Source organism: Coregonus lavaretus (genome assembly GCF_964263955.1).
Source record: "Coregonus lavaretus genome assembly, chromosome: 32".
Lineage (NCBI taxonomy): Eukaryota > Metazoa > Chordata > Actinopteri > Salmoniformes > Salmonidae > Coregonus > Coregonus lavaretus.
The window spans coordinates 38,652,756-38,677,249 of NC_140019.1; the positions used below are offsets into that span (position 1 = coordinate 38,652,756).

Genomic DNA, 24,494 nt, shown 5'->3' on the forward strand with positions numbered 1-24,494 from the left:
ATGAGGAATGCTTTTCCAACAGTCTTGAAGGAGTTCCCACATATGCTGAGCACTTGTTGGCTGCTTTTCCTTCACTCTGCGGTCCAACTCTTCCCAAACCATCTCAATTGGGTTGAGCTTGGGTTATTGTGGAGGCCAGGTCATCTGATGCAGCACTCCATCACTCTCCTTCTTGGTCAAATAGCCCATACACAGCCTGGAGGTGTGTTGGGTCATTGTCCTGTTGAAAAACAAATGATAGTCCCACTAAGCCCAAACCAGATGGGATGGCGTATTGCTGCAGAATGCTGTGGTAGTAGGGGTTGCACGATATTGGAAATAACCGACATTGCGATATTTTGTTTTTCTGCGATATATATATATATTGCGATATGAAAAAATACAGGATGTCTGTATGATCCTCTGGGGAAAATGCAGTTTGCAAACAGCGACTTTTCAGGTGGAAGTCCTCATTAATAAAGTGTACGGGCAGACTTACGTAGGGCTCTGTTGTCCGGCTGGACCACAAGTCCGTCGTTGCTGTATAATATTCCACTTGTGACAGCTCCGTTTCAACTTGTGCCTTGCATTTCTCGTACAACTCTGGGATGGCAACTTGAGAAAAATAGTTGCGTGATGGCATTACATACCGCTTGTCAAGCGACCTGATCATGTTTTTTAAAACCCTCTTTGGTAACCGTGTTAATTGGTACCATGTATTTGGCGACGTGAAATGTTATTGAGTCTATGATTTCTCTCTGCCGTTTGGAACCTTTCTCGTATGGTGTAATACTGGCAAAGGCATCCGAAATAGAGTTGTGCTTTGGAGGGCATTGAGATGCTTTGGAGGGCATTGAGATGCTTTGGAGGGCATTGAGATGCTTTGCACTCGTCATACAGAGATTTGTGGTGCCGCCTTAAATGATCGAACAAATTGGTCGTGTTGCCTCGTGTTGTGGCAACAAGCAGAGCCTGCATGTCAACCACGTGCAGCAACGAACTCCGTGTTTATAATAATAAACTGTGTATCCAATAACCCATAAATCGGAGTAAATGATGTTATATCAGACAGATATAATGCTAGTTTAACATTTAAAAAATATATATTGTAGACTGATATGTTTACCTTACTAAATCGCACGTTCTGCGATGTGACTATTGCGGATGCATACATCGCAATGTCGATGCTGAAACGATATATCGTGCAGCCCTGTGTGGTAGCCCTGTGTGGTAGCCATGCTGGTAGCCCTGTGTGGTAGCCATGCTGGTAGCCATGCTGGTAGCCCTGTGTGGTAGCCCTGTGTGGTAGCCATGCTGGTAGCCATGCTGGTAGCCCTGTGTGGTAGCCATGCTGGTAGCCATGCTGGTAGCCCTGTGTGGTAGCCCTGTGTGGTAGCCATGCTGGTAGCCATGCTGGTAGCCATGCTGGTAGCCATGCTGGTAGCCATGCTGGTAGCCCTGTGTGGTAGCCATGCTGGTAGCCCTGTGTGGTAGCCATGCTGGTAGCCCTGTGTGGTAGCCATGCTGGTAGCCCTGTGTGGTAGCCATGCTGGTAGCCATGCTGGTAGCCATGCTGGTAGCCCTGTGTGGTAGCCATGCTGGTAGCCCTGTGTGGTAGCCCTGTGTGGTAGCCATGCTGGTAGCCATGCTGGTAGCCCTGCTGGTAGCCATGCTGGTAGCCCTGTGTGGTAGCCCTGTGTGGTAGCCATGCTGGTAGCCATGCTGGTAGCCATGCTGGTAGCCATGTGTGGTAGCCCTGTGTGGTAGCCCTGTGTGGTAGCCATGCTGGTAGCCATGCTGGTAGCCATGCTGGTAGCCATGTGTGGTAGCCATGCTGGTAGCCCTGTGTGGTAGCCCTGTGTGGTAGCCATGCTGGTAGCCCTGTGTGGTAGCCCTGTGTGGTAGCCATGCTGGTAGCCATGCTGGTAGCCCTGCTGGTAGCCATGCTGGTAGCCCTGTGTGGTAGCCCTGTGTGGTAGCCATGCTGGTAGCCATGCTGGTAGCCATGCTGGTAGCCATGTGTGGTAGCCCTGTGTGGTAGCCCTGTGTGGTAGCCATGCTGGTAGCCATGCTGGTAGCCATGCTGGTAGCCATGTGTGGTAGCCATGCTGGTAGCCCTGTGTGGTAGCCCTGTGTGGTAGCCATGCTGGTAGCCCTGTGTGGTAGCCCTGTGTGGTAGCCATGCTGGTAGCCATGCTGGTAGCCATGCTGGTAGCCATGTGTGGTAGCCATGCTGGTAGCCATGCTGGTAGCCCTGTGTGGTAGCCATGCTGGTAGCCATGCTGGTAGCCATGCTGGTAGCCCTGTGTGGTAGCCCTGTGTGGTAGCCATGCTGGTAGCCATGCTGGTAGCCCTGTGTGGTAGCCATGCTGGTAGCCATGCTGGTAGCCATGCTGGTAGCCATGCTGGTAGCCCTGTGTGGTAGCCATGCTGGTAGCCCTGTGTGGTAGCCCTGTGTGGTAGCCCTGTGTGGTAGCCATGCTGGTAGCCATGCTGGTAGCCATGCTGGTAGCCCTGTGTGGTAGCCCTGTGTGGTAGCCATGCTGGTAGCCATGCTGGTAGCCCTGTGTGGTAGCCATGCTGGTAGCCCTGTGTGGTAGCCATGCTGGTAGCCCTGTGTGGTAGCCATGCTGGTAGCCCTGTGTGGTAGCCATGCTGGTAGCCATGCTGGTAGCCCTGTGTGGTAGCCATGCTGGTAGCCATGCTGGTAGCCCTGTGTGGTAGCCATGCTGGTAGCCATGCTGGTAGCCATGCTGGTAGCCCTGTGTGGTAGCCCTGTGTGGTAGCCCTGTGTGGTAGCCCTGTGTGGTAGCCATGCTGGTAGCCATGCTGGTAGCCCTGTGTGGTAGCCATGCTGGTAGCCATGCTGGTAGCCCTGTGTGGTAGCCATGCTGGTAGCCATGCTGGTAGCCCTGTGTGGTAGCCATGCTGGTAGCCATGCTGGTAGCCATGCTGGTAGCCCTGTGTGGTAGCCATGCTGGTAGCCCTGTGTGGTAGCCATGCTGGTAGCCCTGTGTGGTAGCCATGCTGGTAGCCCTGTGTGGTAGCCATGCTGGTAGCCCTGTGTGGTAGCCATGCTGGTAGCCCTGTGTGGTAGCCATGCTGGTAGCCATGCTGGTAGCCATGCTGGTAGCCATGCTGGTAGCCATGCTGGTAGCCCTGTGTGGTAGCCATGCTGGTAGCCCTGTGTGGTAGCCATGCTGGTAGCCCTGTGTGGTAGCCCTGTGTGGTAGCCCTGTGTGGTAGCCATGCTGGTAGCCCTGTGTGGTAGCCATGGTGGTAGCCCTGTGTGGTAGCCCTGTGTGGTAGCCCTGTGTGGTAGCCATGCTGGTAGCCCTGTGTGGTAGCCATGCTGGTAGCCCTGTGTGGTAGCCATGCTGGTAGCCCTGTGTGGTAGCCCTGTGTGGTAGCCATGCTGGTAGCCCTGTGTGGTAGCCATGCTGGTAGCCATGCTGGTAGCCATGCTGGTAGCCATGCTGGTAGCCATGCTGGTAGCCATGCTGGTAGCCCTGTGTGGTAGCCATGCTGGTAGCCCTGTGTGGTAGCCATGCTGGTAGCCATGCTGGTAGCCCTGTGTGGTAGCCATGCTGGTAGCCATGCTGGTAGCCATGCTGGTAGCCATGCTGGTAGCCCTGTGTGGTAGCCCTGTGTGGTAGCCCTGCTGGTAGCCCTGTGTGGTAGCCCTGTGTGGTAGCCCTGTGTGGTAGCCATGCTGGTAGCCCTGTGTGGTAGCCCTGTGTGGTAGCCATGCTGGTAGCCCTGCTGGTTAAGTGTGCCTTGAATTCTAAATAAATCAGCAAAGCAACCCCCCCACTATCACACCTCCTCCTCCATGCTTCACTGTGGGAACCACACATGCGGAGAACATTTGTTCACCTACTCTGCTTCTCACAAAGACACAGCAGTTTGAACCAAAAATCTCAAATTTGGATGTAAGGATGGACTGTCGTTTCTCTTTGCTTATTTGAGCTGTTCTTGCCATAATATGGACTTGGTCTTTTACCAAATAGGGCTATCTTCTGTATACCACCTCTACCTTGTTACAACACAACTGATTGGCTCAAATGCATTAAGAAGGAAATAAATTCCACAAATTAACTTTTAACAAGGCACACCTGTTAATTGAAATGCATTCCAGGTGACCACCTCATGAAGCTGGTTGAGAGAATGCCAAGAGTGTGCAAAGCTGTCATCAAGGCAAAGGGTGGCTATTTGAAGAATCTCAAATATAAAATATATTTTGATTTGTTTAACACTTTTTTTGGTTATGTGTTATTTCATAGTTTTGATGTCTTCACTATTATTCTACAATATAAAAAATAAAGAAAAACCCTTGAATGAGTAGGTGTGTCCAAACTTTTGACTGGTACTGTATATTATATTATATTTCCTTTAAGAATATATTGTAAATGCTTTAGATGTCATTCATGGCCCCTCTTCTCTCCACGTTTTGTAGTCCCTCTACTCTGGCCTGTCTCTCAAATATAACCCTATTTCCTATATAGTGCACTAACTATAGGGTTCTGGTCATAAGTAGTGCACTTCATAGGGAATAGGGTGCCATTTGGGACACAAGCCTGTTCTGAGCTGGGTTGGAAGGAAATGAAGTGCAGACAATTAAGGAAGTCTGTCTGCTGTGGTGCCACAGTGCATTAGGATGTATCTCTCTGCCTCTCTTGTCAACAGAACACTCGGGTTAATACTGTCCCCATCCTCAACTTCTCCCACTTCACATTTAGCTGCTCGCACAGAGTACACACAGACAAAGCAGAGTACGCGCACGCAGAGAGAAGGCCTACAGAAGCGTACACACACAATACACCATGCACGTACACTCTCACTTTTAATATCTCCTCTGTTGTCTTGGCAATACGTGTATTAATACATCCAGCTAAATGATCTGTTTTTGTAGCAAGGCCTGTCTCATTGACATTGGAGAATGTGTTATGCCTGTGACATTGAAAAACAATGCTACAGTATAATCAACCTTAAAGAGACATATCCAGTCTCTTCAGTAGCTCTAAGTCTTAGGAATGAAGAAGATGAATTGAATTACTTTAAGAGCACTGGGACTTGACCTGAAGGCCGTCTTTATAAAAACATAAAGGAATGGCCATTTGGTATGTGCCTGACAGTGTTTCCTCTGAACTAAATGCAAAGCATTAGCTCTGGGAGCTAACATGGGCCGTCCAGGTCTCTTTTTAGGGCAAGGTCACTCATCACAGGAGCGTAGTTCAGAGGCCTGTATGTTTCAAGTGTCTCTGATTAGGAGTGATGATCTAGGATCAGGTCCCCGCCCCCTGTCCATGTAATGTTATTCATTCTGATCTAAAAGGCTAAACTGACCCTAAATCACATGGCACCATACTGTATGGCTGCCGTCTTGCGTGCTCCGACCCAACTTTTCTTTGCACAAAATGTATCCGCTATAATTTCTGATGATCGACGACAACTTTTGAACATCAGATCGGCAGTTGCTAACCTCAATTCCGACTTCAACTCATCTGCCCTGGGCTCTTTGTGTACCTCCGACCCAATCTACGGGCTACCCAAGAGAAAATGCAGGCAAAAAAAAGATGCAGGAGAGCGGGCATCCTGGTGAGACTAAGGCAAAGGGAAAACTGGCCACCACTCCCCTCTATTCTATTGGCTAATCACTTGATAATAAGATGGATTACCTCTGAATGCGGATTTGCTATCAACGAGACTCTTGTAACTGCAATATTCCGTTGATTAATTACCCTCCCATTAACTGGGCAGACAGGACATCGGATTCAGGAACATCCAGAGGGGGAGGGGTATGCCTCTTCATCAACAGCCAATGGTGTTCTGTCTCTAGTGCAGCGGAATTCTCAACCTATTTTTCACCCTTCTTGGTATACCTGGTGGTCAAATGCCGACCCTCTCTACCTCCCGAGAGAGTTAATCTGTTATCGTGACTGCTGTGTATATTCCACCTCAGGAGAACAACAACAACAATCTGGCACTTAACGAACTGTACGAGGCTATAAACAAGCAGGAAACCATGCACCCGGAAACTGTTTTTCTTTCCGCATCACTAAGACGCGTGATGGCCAACTTCTATCAACATGTCTGCTTTGCCACTAGGGGTGATAGCCAAGGACCGCTGTTAATCAGCCCATAAGCAAGCATACCGAGCTACCCACCTCAGTCACCGACTTCATTAGAGAATGCATCGCCGACATCGTCCCAACGTTAAGGTTTGCTGCATCCCCAATCAAAAGCCCTGGATTAACACCAAGGTCTGCTAAACTAAAGGACAGAGGGATCACAGGCTGCGGCTGAGGACACAAACGCGTAAGTCCCACCAGGACCTCCGAAGAGCCATCAAACAGGCAAAAGGTAAATAAAAAGGTGGAATCCATTTTCTTTAATTTTGTTATTATTATTAATATATATATATATATTTTTACCTCCTTTACTCCCTAATTTCATCATATCCAATTGGTAGTTAGTCTTGTCCCATCGCTGCAACACCCGTACGGACTCTGGAGAGGCGAAGGTCGAGAGCCGTGCGTCCTCCGAAACACAACCCCGCCCAAGCCGCACTGCTTCTTGACACAATGCACGTTTAACCCGGAAGCCAGCCGCTCCATTGTGTCGGAGGAAACACCGTACACCTGGCGACCGTGTTAGCGTGCATGCGCCCGGCCCGCCACAGGAGTCGCTACAGCTCGATGGGACAAGGACATCCTGGCCGGCCAAACCCTCCCCTAACAGTGAAGAGGCGACTCCGGGATGCTGACCTTCTAGTTGCAAAGAAAAAGCCATATCTCAGACTGGCCAATAAAAAATTATCTGCCTAGAAGGTCAGCATCCCTGAGTCGCCTCTTCATTGTTGACGTTGAGACTGGTGTTTTGCAGGTACTATTTAATGAAGCTGCCAGTTGAGGACCTGTGAGGCGTCTGTTTCTCAAACTAGACACTAATGTATTTGTCCTCTTGCTTAGTTGTGCACCGGGGCCTCCCACTCCTCTTTCTATTCTGGTTAGAGCCAGTTTGCGCTGTTCTGTGAAGGGAGTAGTACACAGCGTTGTACGAGATCTTCAGGTTCTTGTCAATTTGTCGCATGGAATAGCCTTAATTTCTCAGAACAAGAATAGACCTATGAGTTTTAGAAGAAAGTTATTTGTTTCTGGCCATTTTGATCCTTTAATCGAACCCACAATTGCTGATGCTCCAGATACTCAACTAGTCTCAAGAAGGCCAGTTTTATTGCTTCTTTAATCAGCTCAACAGTTTTCAGCTGTGCTAACATAATTGCAAAAGGGTTTTCTAATGATCAATTAGCCTTTTAAAATGATAAACTTGGATTAGCAAACACAACGTGCCATTGGAACACAGGACTGATGGTTGCTGATAATGGGCCTCTGTACGCCTATGTAGATATTCCATTAAAAATCTGCAGTTTCCAGCTATAATAGCCATTTACAACATTAACAATGTCTACACTATATTTCTGATCAATTTGATGTTATTTTAATGGACAAAAAAATTGATTTTCTTTCAAAAACAAGGACATTTCTAAGTGACCCCAAACTTTTGAACGGTAGTGTATATACCTCAACTACTCCAGTATCCCTGCACATTGTACATTTGGTACTGACCCTGTATATAGCTTCCTGTCTTATTTCTTATTTCTAGTAAAAAAAAATATATTAGTTATAATATCTTGATATTGAATTTTGCACTGTTGGTTAGCGTTTGCAAGTTAAGCATTTCACTGTACTTGTGCATGTGACAAAACTTAATTGCACTCCTACTCTGAGAGGCTTGATAAATACGGGCCCTGAAGAACCTCCGCTACACATGTGTCCACTCCACTAGCTCTACACTGGGTCGTCCTGCGCTTTAACAGTGTTTTAATAACCTCGTACAGCCTCTCACCTCTCCAACATATCTATCTAACCCTCAGGACAATACCCTTGAGAATCCCTCATTGCCTAGTTATGGCATAAACCATCCCCTGCTTAGCTTGGCTTACTGTAAATGTACTTATGGCATAAACCATCCCATGCTTAGCTTGGCTTACTGTAAACCATCCCCTTGCTTAGCTTGGCTTACTGTAAACCATCCCTTGCTTAGCTTGGCTTACTGTAAATGTACTTATGGCATAAACCATCCCTTGCTTAGCTTGGCTTACTGTAAACCATCCCCTTGCTTAGCTTGGCTTACTGTAAACCATCCCCTTGCTTAGCTTGGCTTACTGTAAACCATCCCCTTGCTTAGCTTGGCTTACTGTAAACCATCCCTTGTTTAGCTTGGCTTACTGTAAACCATCCCCTGCTTAGCTTGGCTTACTGTAAACCATCCCCTGCTTAGCTTGGCTTACTGTAAACCATCCCCTGCTTAGCTTGGCTTACTGTAAACCATCCCCTGCTTAGCTTGGCTTACTGTAAATGTACTTGATTTTCCTTCACATATTTTGGCCTCTTTAGCCTTATTCACGCCGAGCCAAACAGCCTAGCTGAGGCCCAAATGGCACCCTATTTCTTACATAGTGCACTACTTTTGACCAGAGCCCTATGGGTAAACCCTATGTGCCTCGGTCGAAAGTAGTGCACTGTATAGAGAATAGGGTGTCACATCAGGCAGTGCATGGTTGACATTCTGAGTAAATTGCTTATATTCCTATAAAAAAAAAAAAAAAAAAAAAAAAAACATGTTATTTACACAAAGCAAGAGAACAATGTAGACAGAACTAAGAGTCTTATTGCCAAAGCAGCGCAACATATCCGGTCAGAAAATGATTTTTTCCCCCCCCTTTAATGTCAGATGATCTGGGCCAATAACCGAAGCCTATTTTTCAAGCGGACACTCCGGTGTCATACTGTTGTAGAAGGCCATGTGTTCTGTTCTCTCTCCATTTGATATGAATGTGACTCTTCCAGTTTAATGCATGCTAGATTACTGCTGCTGCGCTATTTTATGATCAAACAATGAATGAATCTAATGGAGTTCTAGGCTATCAGAAAAGTTTTTTTGTAAAAAAAAAATTCAAAAACATGAGGCCTAAGTTGAGAGAGAGGGAGTAATACATTTGAACGAACCTTACAGTTGAGCAATGCTTTATAAGACAGAAATGTGTGCATGTGAGGCCGAGAACAAAATGTCCTTGCCGTTACGAACCAAATGACCAAAAGCCCAATCCTACTAATTGAAATATCATAAAAACATTAAGGCAATTAAAGTTACGAAGAGTATTTTCCAAACTATTCGAATAGTGTTTATGTCCTAAATCTGCAGCTTTAAATGGGAATCATTATGAAAGTCAAAGTCCATGCTATTCTCAATCAACATTTATATTGAATGACAAATGTTTTAGGCCACAAGAAGTGACATTTTGCTCCATCTACACGCTTTGGTACCACAGATAATCAGATAGACCTAGGATACTACACATCTCTTTTGTGTGAATGATCCACGAGAGTGGACCAGGCTTCTAGAAAATATTTGTCTCCACTAAATAGATCGGACAAGTCAATCATCAGTCCCACTTGCTAAGCCCTGACACACACACACACACACACACTCACTCACACACACACACACACACACACTACAGACTCACTCCAAAGGGAGTTGTGATGATAACAGTCATCTGTGGCTACAGGCTAAAGCTAGCTACTTGCTGCTATTTCAGCTATTAGGAAACTGGTCTTGACAAAGCCCTCAGAGCTCAACCGTCCCTATTAAACAGTCTGAACTAGCTATATCCCCTATTCTATTAAACAGTCTGAACTAGCTATATCCCCTATTCTATTAAACAGTCTGAACTAGCTATATCCCCTATTCTATTAAACAGTCTGAACTAGCTATATCCCCTATTCTATTAAACAGTCTGAACTAGCTATATCCCCTATTCTATTAAACAGTCTGAACTAGCTATATCCCCTATTCTATTAAACAGTCTGAACTAGCTATATCCCCTATTCTATTAAACAGTCTGAACTAGCTATATCCCCTATTCTATTAAACAGTCTGAACTAGCTATATCCCCTATTCTATTAAACAGTCTGAACTAGCTATATCCCCTATTCTATTAAACAGTCTGAACTAGCTATATCCCCTATTCTATTAAACAGTCTGAACTAGCTATATCCCCTATTCTATTAAACAGTCTGAACTAGCTATATCCCCTATTCTATTTAACAGTCTGAACTAGCTATATCCCCTATTCTATTAAACGGTCTGAACTAGCTATATCCCCTATTCTATTAAACGGTCTGAACTAGCTATATCCCCTATTCTATTAAACAGTCTGAACTAGCTATATCCCCTATTCTATTAAACAGTCTGAACTAGCTATATCCCCTATTCTATTAAACAGTCTGAACTAGCTATATCCCCTATTCTATTAAACAGTCTGAACTAGCTATATCCCCTATTCTATTAAACAGTCGGAACTAGCTATATCCCCTATTCTATTAAACAGTCGGAACTAGCTATATCCCCTATTCTATTAAACAGTCGGAACTAGCTATATCCCCTATTTTATTTTCCATGTACTCTCATGCTCTCTGGTCCAGGCTATCATAGCCCAGCTTCCCCAGATATTTAAAAAAAAAATATTGTACAATAGTGTGTAGTGTCCTGGTACTTATCTTCCAGTGGAACTATCTCCTCTCCATACCCAGGATGTGTTCTGTTCTATAACTCTCTCCTCCTCTACCAGGCTATAACAGCTCAGTGTACTGTTCTATAACTCTCCTCTCCTCCTCTACCAGGCTATCATGGCCCAGCTGCCCCAGGAGCAGAAGGCTAAGATCGCTGAGCAGGTGGCCAGTTTCCAGGAGGAGAAGAGCAAGCTGGACGCTGAGGTGTCCAAGTGGGACGACTCTGGCAACGACATCATCGTCTTGGCCAAACAGATGTGTATGATCATGATGGAGATGACTGACTTCACCAGGTATGGAGGGGGAGGGGGGGCAGGTGTGTGTGTGGAGGGGGGGCGGGGCAGGTGTGTGTGTGGAGAGGGGGGACGGGGCAGGTGTGTGTGTGTGTGTGTGTGTGTGTGTGGAGGGGGGGGCGGGGCAGGTGTGTGTGTGTGGAGGGGGGGCGGGGCAGGTGTGTGTGTGTGGAGGGGGGGGGGGGGGCAGGTGTGTGTGTGTGGAGGGGGGGCGGGGCAGGTGTGTTTCATTGTCAGTCAGTGTAACAGTAGTATTCATCATGCATCCATATTTCTCCTCCCCCAGCTCTACGCTGTACTGCAGGTGGGATCTGTTCAGATTGTTTCCCTGTCTGTAGAAGCAATGAGCAATAGCTATGTCATGTCTCTCTTTCTCCTCCCACTCAAATCTTAGTGGAGATCCACTGTGTTTTTACATCAGGCCAGCCTTATTGACCAGATGTTCTATTCTCTCTGGCAGTGTTACGATAACGGGGACCGGATTCACCCCCCACTCTCCCATTTAAATGTAAACGTATACAGGATGCTCTCTCTAGCTCAGTGTTTCCCAACCCTGGTCCTCGAGTATTCAGGGTTCTGTAGTAGGTCTTCTTCACTGCAGACAGACCCCCCCAAGCCTCTGTTAAAAAGCCATTTGAGAAAAGGTCCTTAGTAAGTTGGTCTCTGTCTGGCTGGGGGAGGCCTGCAGCTGTCCTGTAGGACATGTGACAGATGGACAAGACTTTAGGCTCTACGGCACATCACCCGAGTGCTACGGCACATCCACCCGAGTGCTACGGCACATTACCCGAGTGCTACGGCACATCCACCCGAGTGCTACGGCACATCCACCCGAGTGCTACGGCCGGCCAACTGCTCGGTAAGACTTGTGTGTTGGGAGGGGGTTGTGTGAGTATATTTCTACTTTTCTGTGTGTGTGTGAGAACGCATAGGTGTGTAGTCTTTTGCCTGCGATTTAGAGGTGTGCGCGTGTGTGTGTGTGTGTGTGTGTGTGTGCGTCTCTCTATGTATTTAATGTGAATCAGTCAGGAGACTTTGAGCCTGGAATATCAGTGGAGACTCCCACTGAGGTAATGACAGAGCAGAGCTCTCGGTCTCTCTGCCTGCCTGTCTCTCAACCTCCAGCTCTTGAAAGAACTTGTCAATAAAACGTCTAGTTTCTCCAGTCAGATCTAGCCTAACACTGCCGTCACCCTGTAAGCACCAGCCTTGTTCCACAAGCTAAGGCATTGTCCTTAGCAAAGCACCATGATATTGAACATGAAATTGCGTGAGATAACATGCCTGAAAACAGAGGACACCTAAAGGAGTAGATTTCCACTTAGACTGCCTTCCTCCATCCACACCCAGCCTTCCTCCGCCTTCCTCCATCCACACCCAGCCTTCCTCTGCCTTCCTCTATCCAAACCCAGCCTTCCTCTGCCTTCCTCTATCCAAACCCAGCCTTCCTCTGCCTTCCTCTATCCAAACCCAGCCTTCCTCTGCCTTCCTCCATCCACACCCAGCCTTCCTCTGCCTTCCTCCATCCACACCCAGCCTTCCTCTGCCTTCCTCTATCCAAACCCAGCCTTCCTCTGCCTTCATCCATCCACACCCAGCCTTCCTCTGCCTTCCTCCATCCACACCCAGCCTTCCTCTGCCTTCCTCCATCCACACCCAGCCTTCCTCTGCCTTCCTCTATCCACACCCAGCCTTCATCTGCCTTCCTCTATCCACACCCAGCCTTCCTCTGCCTTCCTCCATCCAAACCCAGCCTTCCTCTGCCTTCCTCTATCCACACCCAGCCTTCGTCTGCCTTCCTCTATCCACACCCAGCCTTCCTCTGCCTTCCTCTATCCACACCCAGCCTTCCTCTGCCTTCCTCTATCCACACCCAGCCTTCCTCTGCCTTCCTCTATCCACACCCAGCCTTCCTCTGCCTTCCTCTATCCACACCCAGCCTTCCTCTGCCTTCCTCTATCCACACCCAGCCTTCATCTGCCTTCCTCTATCCACACCCAGCCTTCCTCTGCCTTCCTCTATCCACACCCAGCCTTCCTCTGCCTTCCTCTATCCACACCCAGCCTTCCTCTGCCTTCCTCTATCCACACCCAGCCTTCCTCTGCCTTCCTCTATCCAAACCCAGCCTTCCTCTGCCTTCCTCTATCCACACCCAGCCTTCGTCTGCCTTCCTCTATCCACACCCAGCCTTCCTCTGCCTTCCTCTATCCACACCCAGCCTTCCTCTGCCTTCCTCTATCCACACCCAGCCTTCCTCTGCCTTCCTCTATCCAAACCCAGCCTTCCTCTGCCTTCCTCTATCCACACCCAGCCTTCCTCTGCCTTCCTCTATCCAAACCCAGCCTTCCTCTGCCTTCCTCTATCCAAACCCAGCCTTCCTCTGCCTTCCTCTATCCAAACCCAGCCTTCCTCTGCCTTCCTCCATCCACACCCAGCCTTCCTCTGCCTTCCTCTATCCAAACCCAGCCTTCCTCTGCCTTCCTCTATCCAAACCCAGCCTTCCTCTGCCTTCCTCTATCCAAACCCACCTTCCGCTGCCTTCCTCTATCCAAACCCAGCCTTCCTCTGCCTTCCTCCATCCAAACCCAGCCTTCCTCTGCCTTCCTCTATCCACACCCAGCCTTCCTCTGCCTTCCTCTGCCTTTATCTATCCAAACCCAGCCTTCCTCTGCCTTCCTCTATCCAAACCCAGCCTTCCTCTGCCTTCCTCCATCAAAACCCAGCCTTCCTCTGCCTTCCTCCATCCAAACCCAGCCTTCATCTGCCTTCCTCTATCCAAACCCAGCCTTCCTCTGCCTTCCTCTATACAAACCCAGCCTTCCTCTGCCTTCCTCTATACAAACCCAGCCTTCCTCTGCCTTCCTCCATCAAAACCCAGCCTTCCTCTGCCTTCCTCCATCAAAACCCAGCCTTCCTCTGCCTTCCTCCATCCAAACCCAGCCTTCCTCTGCCTTCCTCTATCCAAACCCAGCCTTCCTCTGCCTTCCTCTATCCTAACCCAGCCTTCCTCTGCCTTCCTCTATCCTAACCCAGCCTTTCCTCTATCCAGCCATATACCCATCCAGCCTTCCCCAGTCAGCTCCAGACCTCCACTCCCTTCCTTCAGGTCAGGCTGCTGAGCCAGCCTTTGATCAAATGCCTAGCATCGTCCAATCAGCTTCAAACCTACCACTTCTGATCCGCATACCCCTGAAGGATCTTGAAGGATCACGAGAAAATACTGCTAGGCAGCGTTTCCCCTCCCAGACCTTTCGTGCTGCATGCTAATGTCATGCCCTCCCATACCTATTGGGGCGCATGCTAATGTCATGCTAATACATGCAAATGAAGTGCCACTCTCACATCTCCTACCCTGCTACGCGACCCCACCCTTAAAAACCCACATGCATCTGTAGTGATTAAAACACAGCATATCTGTTCTGCTGTAGATGTAGATTTTAAGAAGTGCTATTAAGGGTTTTTCTTGAAGATGGAGATGACATTTTTAACTATCAAGGGCTTGGTGCTGTCTCTTTCTAGTCTTTACTGTGGAAAGGGATTTAATTTGAACCAAACCCACTGATAATGTCTTGTAGATATTTAAACAGGTGAAGTTCAGATAGAGCTGAGGAATTCCAGTCAGAATTAATCTACACTCATGTAAATAATTCTCAGACTAGGAAAGTGTTTGTGTGTGTGTGTGTGTTTGTGACTGAGGTATCTGTGTAATGTCTCCTACACCGTGTCACCTGCAACAGAGAGAGAGAGGGAGAGGCGGAAGGAAGGTCAGCGGAGAGCTACTTCAGTCCACGCCCAAATGATTGGCCCTCCACCTTGGCAGGCAGGGCCACAAGGTTAAATCAGTGAGGAGGAAATTGATTTGGGCCTTTCTGCCTGCCTGTCTATCTCTCTCTACACAGCCTGGTGTTTGACTGACTGTTACTGCCTGGTGGTGCCACCCACCCTGCTCTCTACACAGCCTGGTGTTTGACTGACTGTTACTGCCTGGTGGTGCCACCCACCCTGCTCTCTACACAGCCTGGTGTTTGACTGACTGTTACTGCCTGGTGGTGCCACCCACCCTGCTCTCTACACAGCCTGGTGTTTGACTGACTGTTACTGCCTGGTGGTGCCACCCACCCTGCTCTCTACACAGCCTGGTGTTTGACTGACTGTTACTGCCTGGTGGTGCCACCCACCCTGCTCTCTACACAGCCTGGTGTTTGACTGACTGTTACTGCCTGGTGGTGCCACCCACCCTGCTCTCTACACAGCCTGGTGTTTGACTGACTGTTACTGCCTGGTGGTGCCACCCACCCTGCTCTCTACACAGCCTGGTGTTTGACTGACTGTTACTGCCTGGTGGTGCCACCCACCCTGCTCTCTACACAGCCTGGTGTTTGACTGACTGTTACTGCCTGGTGGTGCCACCCACCCTGCTCTCTACACAGCCTGGTGTTTGACTGACTGTTACTGCCTGGTGGTGCCACCCACTGCATATGGCTATGGTTGCGTCCCAAATGGAAGCCTATTCCCTATATAGTGCACTACCATCAGCTCGTAATGAATAAGGCATGTGTAGCCTGGATGCATGTGACATATTTGGGAGCCACCTGTGTGTGTTTGTGTGTGTGGGGTGGGGGGGTCTCGCGGTCACGGTCAGTGTGTGTGTGTGACCCACGTGCCTCTCCCATCTGGCCGTCACCAAGCCCATACGGCTTTCCTGACAGTCCCAGTACACACACACACACACACACACACACACACACACACACACACACACACACACACACACATTAACACACAACTATTCTAATATCATAATCTGTCACAGGTGCCCCTGCCTCTCACACACCGCTCCCAGCTAAACCAGAACCTTGTAATGACACAGGGCAGCAGGCTTATCTTAGTGTGCTGGGTCTGAATATGGTTGGTAGAGGTGATGGCTAGCCCAGTGTCTGAATATGGTGGTGGAGCTGATGGCTAGCCCAGTGTCTGAATATGGTGGTAGAGGTAATGGCTAGCCCAGTGTCTGAATATGGTGGTGGAGCTGATGGCTAGCCCAGTGTCTGAATATGGTTGGTAGAGGTGATGGCTAGCCCAGTGTCTGAATATGGTTGGTAGAGGTGATGGCTAGCCCAGTGTCTGAATATGGTTGGTAGAGGTGATGGCTAGCCCAGTGTGTGAATATGGTGGTGGAGGTGATGGCTAGCCCAGTGTGTGAATATGGTGGTGGAGCTGATGGCTAGCCCAGTGTCTGAATATGGTGGTGGAGCTGATGGCTAGCCCAGTGTCTGAATATGGTGGTGGAGGTGATGGCTAGCCCAGTGTGTGAATATGGTGGTGGAGCTGATGGCTAGCCCAGTGTGTGAATATGGTGGTGGAGCTGATGGCTAGCCCAGTGTGTGAATATGGTGGTGGAGCTGATGGCTAGCCCAGTGTGTGAATATGGTGGTGGAGCTGATGGCTAGCCCAGTGTGTGAATATGGTGGTGGAGCTGATGGCTAGCCCAGTGTGTGAATATGGTGGTGGAGCTGATGGCTAGCCCAGTGTGTGAATATGGTGGTGGAGGTGATGGCTAGCCCAGTGTGTGAATATGGTGGTGGAGCTGATGGCTAGCCCAGTGAGTGAATATGGTGGTGGTAGAGGTGATGGCTAGCCCAGTGTGTGAATATGGTGGTGGAGCTGATGGCTAGCCCAGTGTGTGAATATGGTGGTGGAGCTGATGGCTAGCCCAGTGTCTGAATATGGTGGTGGAGCTGATGGCTAGCCCAGTGTGTGAATATGGTGGTGGAGCTGATGGCTAGCCCAGTGTGTGAATATGGTGGTGGAGCTGATGGCTAGCCCAGTGTGTGAATATGGTGGTGGAGCTGATGGCTAGCCCAGTGTGTGAATATGGTGGTGGAGCTGATGGCTAGCCCAGTGTGTGAATATGGTGGTGGAGCTGATGGCTAGCCCAGTGTGTGAATATGGTGGTGGAGCTGATGGCTAGCCCAGTGTGTGAATATGGTGGTGGAGCTGATGGCTAGCCCAGTGTGTGAATATGGTGGTGGAGCTGATGGCTAGCCCAGTGTGTGAATATGGTGGTGGAGCTGATGGCTAGCCCAGTGTGTGAATATGGTGGTGGAGGTGATGGCTAGCCCAGTGTGTGAATATGGTGGTGGAGCTGATGGCTAGCCCAGTGTGTGAATATGGTGGTGGAGCTGATGGCTAGCCCAGTGTGTGAATATGGTGGTGGAGCTGATGGCTAGCCCAGTGTGTGAATATGGTGGTGGAGCTGATGGCTAGCCCAGTGTGTGAATATGGTGGTGGAGCTGATGGCTAGCCCAGTGTGTGAATATGGTGGTGGAGCTGATGGCTAGCCCAGTGTGTGAATATGGTGGTGGAGCTGATGGCTAGCCCAGTGTGTGAATATGGTGGTGGAGCTGATGGCTAGCCCAGTGTGTGAATATGGTGGTGGAGCTGATGGCTAGCCCAGTGTGTGAATATGGTGGTGGAGCTGATGGCTAGCCCAGTGTGTGAATATGGTGGTGGAGGTGATGGCTAGCCCAGTGTGTGAATATGGTGGTGGAGCTGATGGCTAGCCCAGTGAGTGAATATGGTGGTGGTAGAGGTGATGGCTAGCCCAGTGTGTGAATATGGTGGTGGAGGTGAAATGAGGCTAGCCCAGTGTGTGAATATGGTGGTGGAGCTGATGGCTCGCCCAGTGTGTGAATATGGTGGTGGAGCTGATGGCTAGCCCAGTGTGTGAATATGGTGGTGGAGCTGATGGCTAGCCCAGTGTCTGAATGTGGTGGTGGAGCTGATGGCTAGCCCAGTGTGTGAATATGGTGGTGGAGCTGATGGCTAGCCCAGTGTCTGAATATGGTGGTGGAGCTGATGGCTAGCCCAGTGTGTGAATATGGTGGTGGAGCTGATGGCTAGCCCAGTGTGTGAATATGGTGGTGGAGCTGATGGCTAGCCCAGTGTCTGAATGTGGTGGTGGAGCTGATGGCTAGCCCAGTGTGTGAATATGGTGGTAGAGGTGAAATGAGGCTAGCCCAGTGTGTGAATATGGTGGTGGAGCTGATGGCTAGCCCAGTGTGTGAATATGGTGGTGGAGCTGATGGCTAGCCCAGTGTCTGAATGTGGTGGTGGAGCTGATGGCTAGCCCAGTGTGTGAATATGGTGGTGGAGCTGATGGCTAGCCCAGTGTCTGAATATGGTGGTGGAGCTGATGGCTAGCCCAGTGTCTGAATATGGTGGTGGAGGTGATGGCTAGCCCAGTGTGTGAATATGGTGGTAGAGGTGAAATGAGGCTAGCCCAGTGTGTGAATATGGTGGTGGAGCTGATGGCTAGCCCAGTGTGTGAATATGGTGGTGGAGCTGATGGCTAGCCCAGTGTGTGAATATGGTGGTGGAGCTGATGGCTAGCCCAGTGTCTGAATATGGTGGTGGAGCTGATGGCTAGCCCAGTGTGTGAATATGGTGGTGGAGCTGATGGCTAGCCCAGTGTGTGAATATGGTGGTGGAGCTGATGGCTAGCCCAGTGTGTGAATATGGTGGTGGAGCTGATGGCTAGCCCAGTGTGTGAATATGGTGGTGGAGCTGATGGCTAGCCCAGTGTGTGAATATGGTGGTGGAGCTGATGGCTAGCCCAGTGTGTGAATATGGTGGTGGAGCTGATGGCTAGCCCAGTGTGTGAATATGGTGGTGGAGCTGATGGCTAGCCCAGTGTGTGAATATGGTGGTAGAGGTGATGGCTAGCCCAGTGTGTGAATATGGTGGTGGAGCTGATGGCTAGCCCAGTGTGTGAATATGGTGGTGGAGCTGATGGCTAGCCCAGTGTGTGAATATGGTGGTAGAGGTGATGGCTAGCCCAGTGTGTGAATATGGTGGTGGAGCTGATGGCTAGCCCAGTGTGTGAATATGGTGGTAGAGGTGATGGCTAGCCCAGTGTGTGAATATGGTGGTGGAGCTGATGGCTAGCCCAGTGTGTGAATATGGTGGTGGAGCTGATGGCTAGCCCAGTGTGTGAATATGGTGGTGGAGCTGATGGCTAGCCCAGTGTGTGAATATGGTGGTGGAGCTGATGGCTAGCCCAGTGTGTGAATATGGTGGTGGAGCTGATGGCTAGCCCAGTGTGTGAATATGGTGGTGGAGCTGATGGCTAGCCCAGTGTGTGAATATGGTGGTGGAGCTGATGGCTAGCCCAGTGTGTGAATATGGTGGTAGAGGTGATGGCTAGCCCAGTGTGTGAATATGGTGGTGGAGCTGATGGCTAGCCCAGTGTGTGAATATGGTGGTAGAGGTGATGGCTAGCCCAGTGTGTGAATATGGTGGTGGAGCTGATGGCTAGCCCAGTGTGTGAATATGGTGGTGGAGCTGATGGCTAGCCCAGTGTGTGAATATGGTGGTGGAGCTGATGGCTAGCCCAGTGTGTGAATATGGTGGTGGAGCTGATGGCTAGCCCAGTGTGTGAATATGGTGGTGGAGCTGATGGCTAGCCCAGTGTGTGAATATGGTGGTGGAGCTGATGGCTAGCCCAGTGTGTGAATATGGTGGTGGAGCTGATGGCTAGCCCAGTGTGTGAATATGGTGGTGGAGGTGATGGCTAGCCCAGTGTGTGAATATGGTGGTGGAGCTGATGGCTAGCCCAGTGAGTGAATATGGTGGTGGAGCTGATGGCTAGCCCAGTGTGTGAATATGGTGGTGGAGCTGATGGCTAGCCCAGTGTCTGAATATGGTGGTGGAGCTGATGGCTAGCCCAGTGTGTGAATATGGTGGTGGAGCTGATGGCTAGCCCAGTGTCTGAATATGGTGGTGGAGCTGATGGCTAGCCCAGTGTCTGAATATGGTGGTGGAGCTGATGGCTAGCCCAGTGTGTGAATATGGTGGTGGAGCTGATGGCTAGCCCAGTGTGTGAATATGGTGGTGGAGCTGATGGCTAGCCCAGTGTGTGAATATGGTGGTGGAGGTGATGGCTAGCCCAGTGTGTGAATATGGTGGTGGAGCTGATGGCTAGCCCAGTGAGTGAATATGGTGGTGGAGCTGATGGCTAGCCCAGTGTGTGAATATGGTGGTGGAGCTGATGGCTAGCCCAGTGTCTGAATATGGTGGTGGAGCTGATGGCTAGCCCAGTGTGTGAATATGGTGGTGGAGCTGATGGCTAGCCCAGTGTCTGAATATGGTGGTGGAGCTGATGGCTAGCCCAGTGTCTGAATATGGTGGTGGAGCTGATGGCTAGCCCAGTGTGTGAATATGGTGGTGGAGCTGATGGCTAGCCCAGTGTGTGAATATGGTGGTAGAGGTGAAATGAGGCTAGCCCAGTGAGTGAATATGGTGGTGGAGCTGATGGCTAGCCCAGTGTGTGAATATGGTGGTGGAGCTGATGGCTAGCCCAGTGTGTGAATATGGTGGTAGAGGTGAAATGAGGCTAGCCCAGTGTGTGAATATGGTGGTGGAGCTGATGGCTAGCCCAGTGTGTGAATATGGTGGTGGAGCTGATGGCTAGCCCAGTGTGTGAATATGGTGGTGGAGCTGATGGCTAGCCCAGTGTGTGAATATGGTGGTGGAGCTGATGGCTAGCCCAGTGTGTGAATATGGTGGTAGAGGTGAAATGAGGCTAGCCCAGTGTGTGAATATGGTGGTGGAGCTGATGGCTAGCCCAGTGTGTGAATATGGTGGTGGAGCTGATGGCTAGCCCAGTGTGTGAATATGGTGGTAGAGGTGAAATGAGGCTAGCCCAGTGAGTGAATATGGTGGTGGAGCTGATGGCTAGCCCAGTGTGTGAATATGGTGGTGGAGCTGATGGCTAGCCCAGTGTCTGAATATGGTGGTGGAGCTGATGGCTAGCCCAGTGTGTGAATATGGTGGTGGAGCTGATGGCTAGCCCAGTGTCTGAATATGGTGGTGGAGCTGATGGCTAGCCCAGTGTCTGAATATGGTGGTGGAGCTGATGGCTAGCCCAGTGTGTGAATATGGTGGTGGAGCTGATGGCTAGCCCAGTGTGTGAATATGGTGGTGGAGCTGATGGCTAGCCCAGTGTGTGAATATGGTGGTAGAGGTGAAATGAGGCTAGCCCAGTGTGTGAATATGGTGGTGGAGCTGATGGCTAGCCCAGTGTGTGAATATGGTGGTGGAGCTGATGGCTAGCCCAGTGTGTGAATATGGTGGTGGAGCTGATGGCTAGCCCAGTGTCTGAATATGGTGGTGGAGGTGATGGCTAGCCCAGTGTGTGAATATGGTGGTGGAGCTGATGGCTAGCCCAGTGTGTGAATATGGTGGTGGAGGTGATGGCTAGCCCAGTGTGTGAATATGGTGGTGGAGCTGATGGCTAGCCCAGTGTGTGAATATGGTGGTGGAGCTGATGGCTAGCCCAGTGTGTGAATATGGTGGTGGAGCTGATGGCTAGCCCAGTGTGTGAATATGGTGGTGGAGCTGATGGCTAGCCCAGTGTGTGAATATGGTGGTGGAGCTGATGGCTAGCCCAGTGTCTGAATATGGTGGTGGAGCTGATGGCTAGCCCAGTGTGTGAATATGGTGGTGGAGCTGATGGCTAGCCCAGTGTCTGAATATGGTGGTGGAGCTGATGGCTAGCCCAGTGTCTGAATATGGTGGTGGAGCTGATGGCTAGCCCAGTGTGTGAATATGGTGGTGGAGCTGATGGCTAGCCCAGTGTCTGAATATGGTGGTGGAGCTGATGGCTAGCCCAGTGTGTGAATATGGTGGTAGAGGTGATGGCTAGCCCAGTGTGTGAATATGGTGGTGGAGGTGATGGCTAGCCCAGTGTGTGAATATGGTGGTGGAGGTGATGGCTAGCCCAGTGTGTGAATATGGTGGTGGAGCTGATGGCTAGCCCAGTGTCTGAATATGGTGGTGGAGCTGATGGCTAGCCCAGTGTGTGAATATGGTGGTGGAGCTGATGGCTAGCCCAGTGTCTGAATATGGTGGTGGAGCTGATGGCTAGCCCAGTGTGTGAATATGGTGGTGGAGCTGATGGCTAGCCCAGTGTCTGAATATGGTGGTGGAGCTGATGGCTAGCCCAGTGTGTGAATATGGTGGTGGAGCTGATGGCTAGCCCAGTGTCTGAATATGGTGGTGGAGCTGATGGCTAGCCCAGTGTGTGAATATGGTGGTAGAGGTGATGGCTAGCCCAGTGTGTGAATATGGTGGTGGAGGTGATGGCTAGCCCAGTGTGTGAATATGGTGGTGGAGGTGATGGCTAGCCCAGTGTGTGAATATGGTGGTAGAGGTGATGGCTAGCCCAGTGTGTGAATATGGTGGTAGAGGTGATGGCTAGCCCAGTGTGTGAATATGGTGGTGGAGCTGATGGCTAGCCCAGTGTGTGAATATGGTGGTGGAGGTGATGGCTAGCCCAGTGTGTGAATATGGTGGTGGAGCTGATGGCTAGCCCAGTGTCTGAATATGGTGGTGGAGCTGATGGCTAGCCCAGTGTCTGAATATGGTGGTGGAGCTGATGGCTAGCCCAGTGTGTGAATATGGTGGTGGAGCTGATGGCTAGCCCAGTGTGTGAATATGGTGGTGGAGCTGATGGCTAGCCCAGTGTGTGAATATGGTGGTGGAGGTGATGGCTAGCCCAGTGTGTGAATATGGTGGTGGAGCTGATGGCTAGCCCAGTGTCTGAATATGGTGGTGGAGCTGATGGCTAGCCCAGTGTGTGAATATGGTGGTAGAGGTGATGGCTAGCCCAGTGTGTGAATATGGTGGTGGAGGTGATGGCTAGCCCAGTGTGTGAATATGGTGGTGGAGGTGATGGCTAGCCCAGTGTGTGAATATGGTGGTGGAGCTGATGGCTAGCCCAGTGTCTGAATATGGTGGTGGAGCTGATGGCTAGCCCAGTGTGTGAATATGGTGGTGGAGCTGATGGCTAGCCCAGTGTCTGAATATGGTGGTGGAGCTGATGGCTAGCCCAGTGTGTGAATATGGTGGTGGAGCTGATGGCTAGCCCAGTGTCTGAATATGGTGGTGGAGCTGATGGCTAGCCCAGTGTGTGAATATGGTGGTGGAGCTGATGGCTAGCCCAGTGTCTGAATATGGTGGTGGAGCTGATGGCTAGCCCAGTGTGTGAATATGGTGGTAGAGGTGATGGCTAGCCCAGTGTGTGAATATGGTGGTGGAGGTGATGGCTAGCCCAGTGTGTGAATATGGTGGTGGAGGTGATGGCTAGCCCAGTGTGTGAATATGGTGGTAGAGGTGATGGCTAGCCCAGTGTGTGAATATGGTGGTAGAGGTGATGGCTAGCCCAGTGTGTGAATATGGTGGTGGAGCTGATGGCTAGCCCAGTGTGTGAATATGGTGGTGGAGGTGATGGCTAGCCCAGTGTGTGAATATGGTGGTGGAGCTGATGGCTAGCCCAGTGTCTGAATATGGTGGTGGAGCTGATGGCTAGCCCAGTGTCTGAATATGGTGGTGGAGCTGATGGCTAGCCCAGTGTGTGAATATGGTGGTGGAGCTGATGGCTAGCCCAGTGTGTGAATATGGTGGTGGAGCTGATGGCTAGCCCAGTGTGTGAATATGGTGGTGGAGGTGATGGCTAGCCCAGTGTGTGAATATGGTGGTGGAGGTGATGGCTAGCCCAGTGTGTGAATATGGTGGTGGAGCTGATGGCTAGCCCAGTGTGTGAATATGGTGGTGGAGCTGATGGCTAGCCCAGTGTGTGAATATGGTGGTGGAGCTGATGGCTAGCCCAGTGTGTGAATATGGTGGTGGAGCTGATGGCTAGCCCAGTGTGTGAATATGGTGGTGGAGGTGAAATGAGGCTAGCCCAGCACTATCAGTGTTGAGTTGGGGTTGTATTAGACATCACCATCCCGATGCCTCCAGCCCCTCCAGTCTCTCAGGGCTCTCCTGTCCCCTGTGTGTCCCCAGCCCCTCTAGTCTCTCAGGGCTCTCCTGTCCCCTGTGTGTCCCCAGCCCCTCTAGTCTCTCAGGGCTCTCCTGTCCCCTGTGTGTCCCCAGCCCCTCTAGTCTCTCAGGGCTCTCCTGTCCCCTGTGTGTCCCCAGCCCCTCTAGTCTCTCAGGGCTCTCCTGTCCCCTGTGTGTCCCCAGCCCCTCTAGTCTCTCAGGGCTCTCCTGTCCCCTGTGTGTCCCCAGTCAGAGGGAGGGAAGGAGGGGGGTCCCCAGCCCAGTCTGTAGCGTGACTCTAGGCTACATGCCTCCACCAGGACTCTGCTTCCCTCCCTCCCTCCCTCCCTCCATCCCTCCCTCTATCCCTCCCTCTATCCCTCCCTCCCTCCCTCCATCCCTCCCTCCATCCCTCCCTTCACATTGGCCCAGCGTCGTCCGGATTTGGCCGCTGTAGGCCGGCATTGTAAATAAGAATTTGTTCTTAACTGACTTGCCTAGTTAAATAAAGGTTAAAAATAAATAAAACATCACAATGACTGAGGTAGGGAGTGGTAGAGAGATGGCTGGAGCTTGAGGAGCGCAGAGAGGAAGAGGGAGAGACAGGAGGGGAGGAAGGGAGTGGTAGAGAGATGGCGGGAGCTTGAGGAAGAGGGAGAGACAGGAGGGGAGGAAGGGAGTGGTAGAGAGATGGCGGGAGCTTGAGGAGCGCAGAGAGGAAGAGGGAGAGACAGGAGGGGAGGTAGGGAGTGGTAGAGAG

At 50.5% G+C, this 24,494-nt stretch overlaps 1 protein-coding gene across 1 annotated transcript in view; it reads left to right on the forward strand.

The window, feature by feature from the left end:
* The window catches only part of LOC311107277 (catenin alpha-1-like), a 208,471-nt gene that overhangs the window by 122,937 nt on the left and 61,040 nt on the right, over positions 1–24,494 (forward strand). Inside the window, exon 14 of the mRNA XM_084149757.1 lies at positions 10,728–10,909. Within this exon, the coding sequence (XP_084005883.1) occupies positions 10,728–10,909 (182 nt within the window). The remainder of the gene's footprint in view (positions 1–10,727; positions 10,910–24,494) is intronic.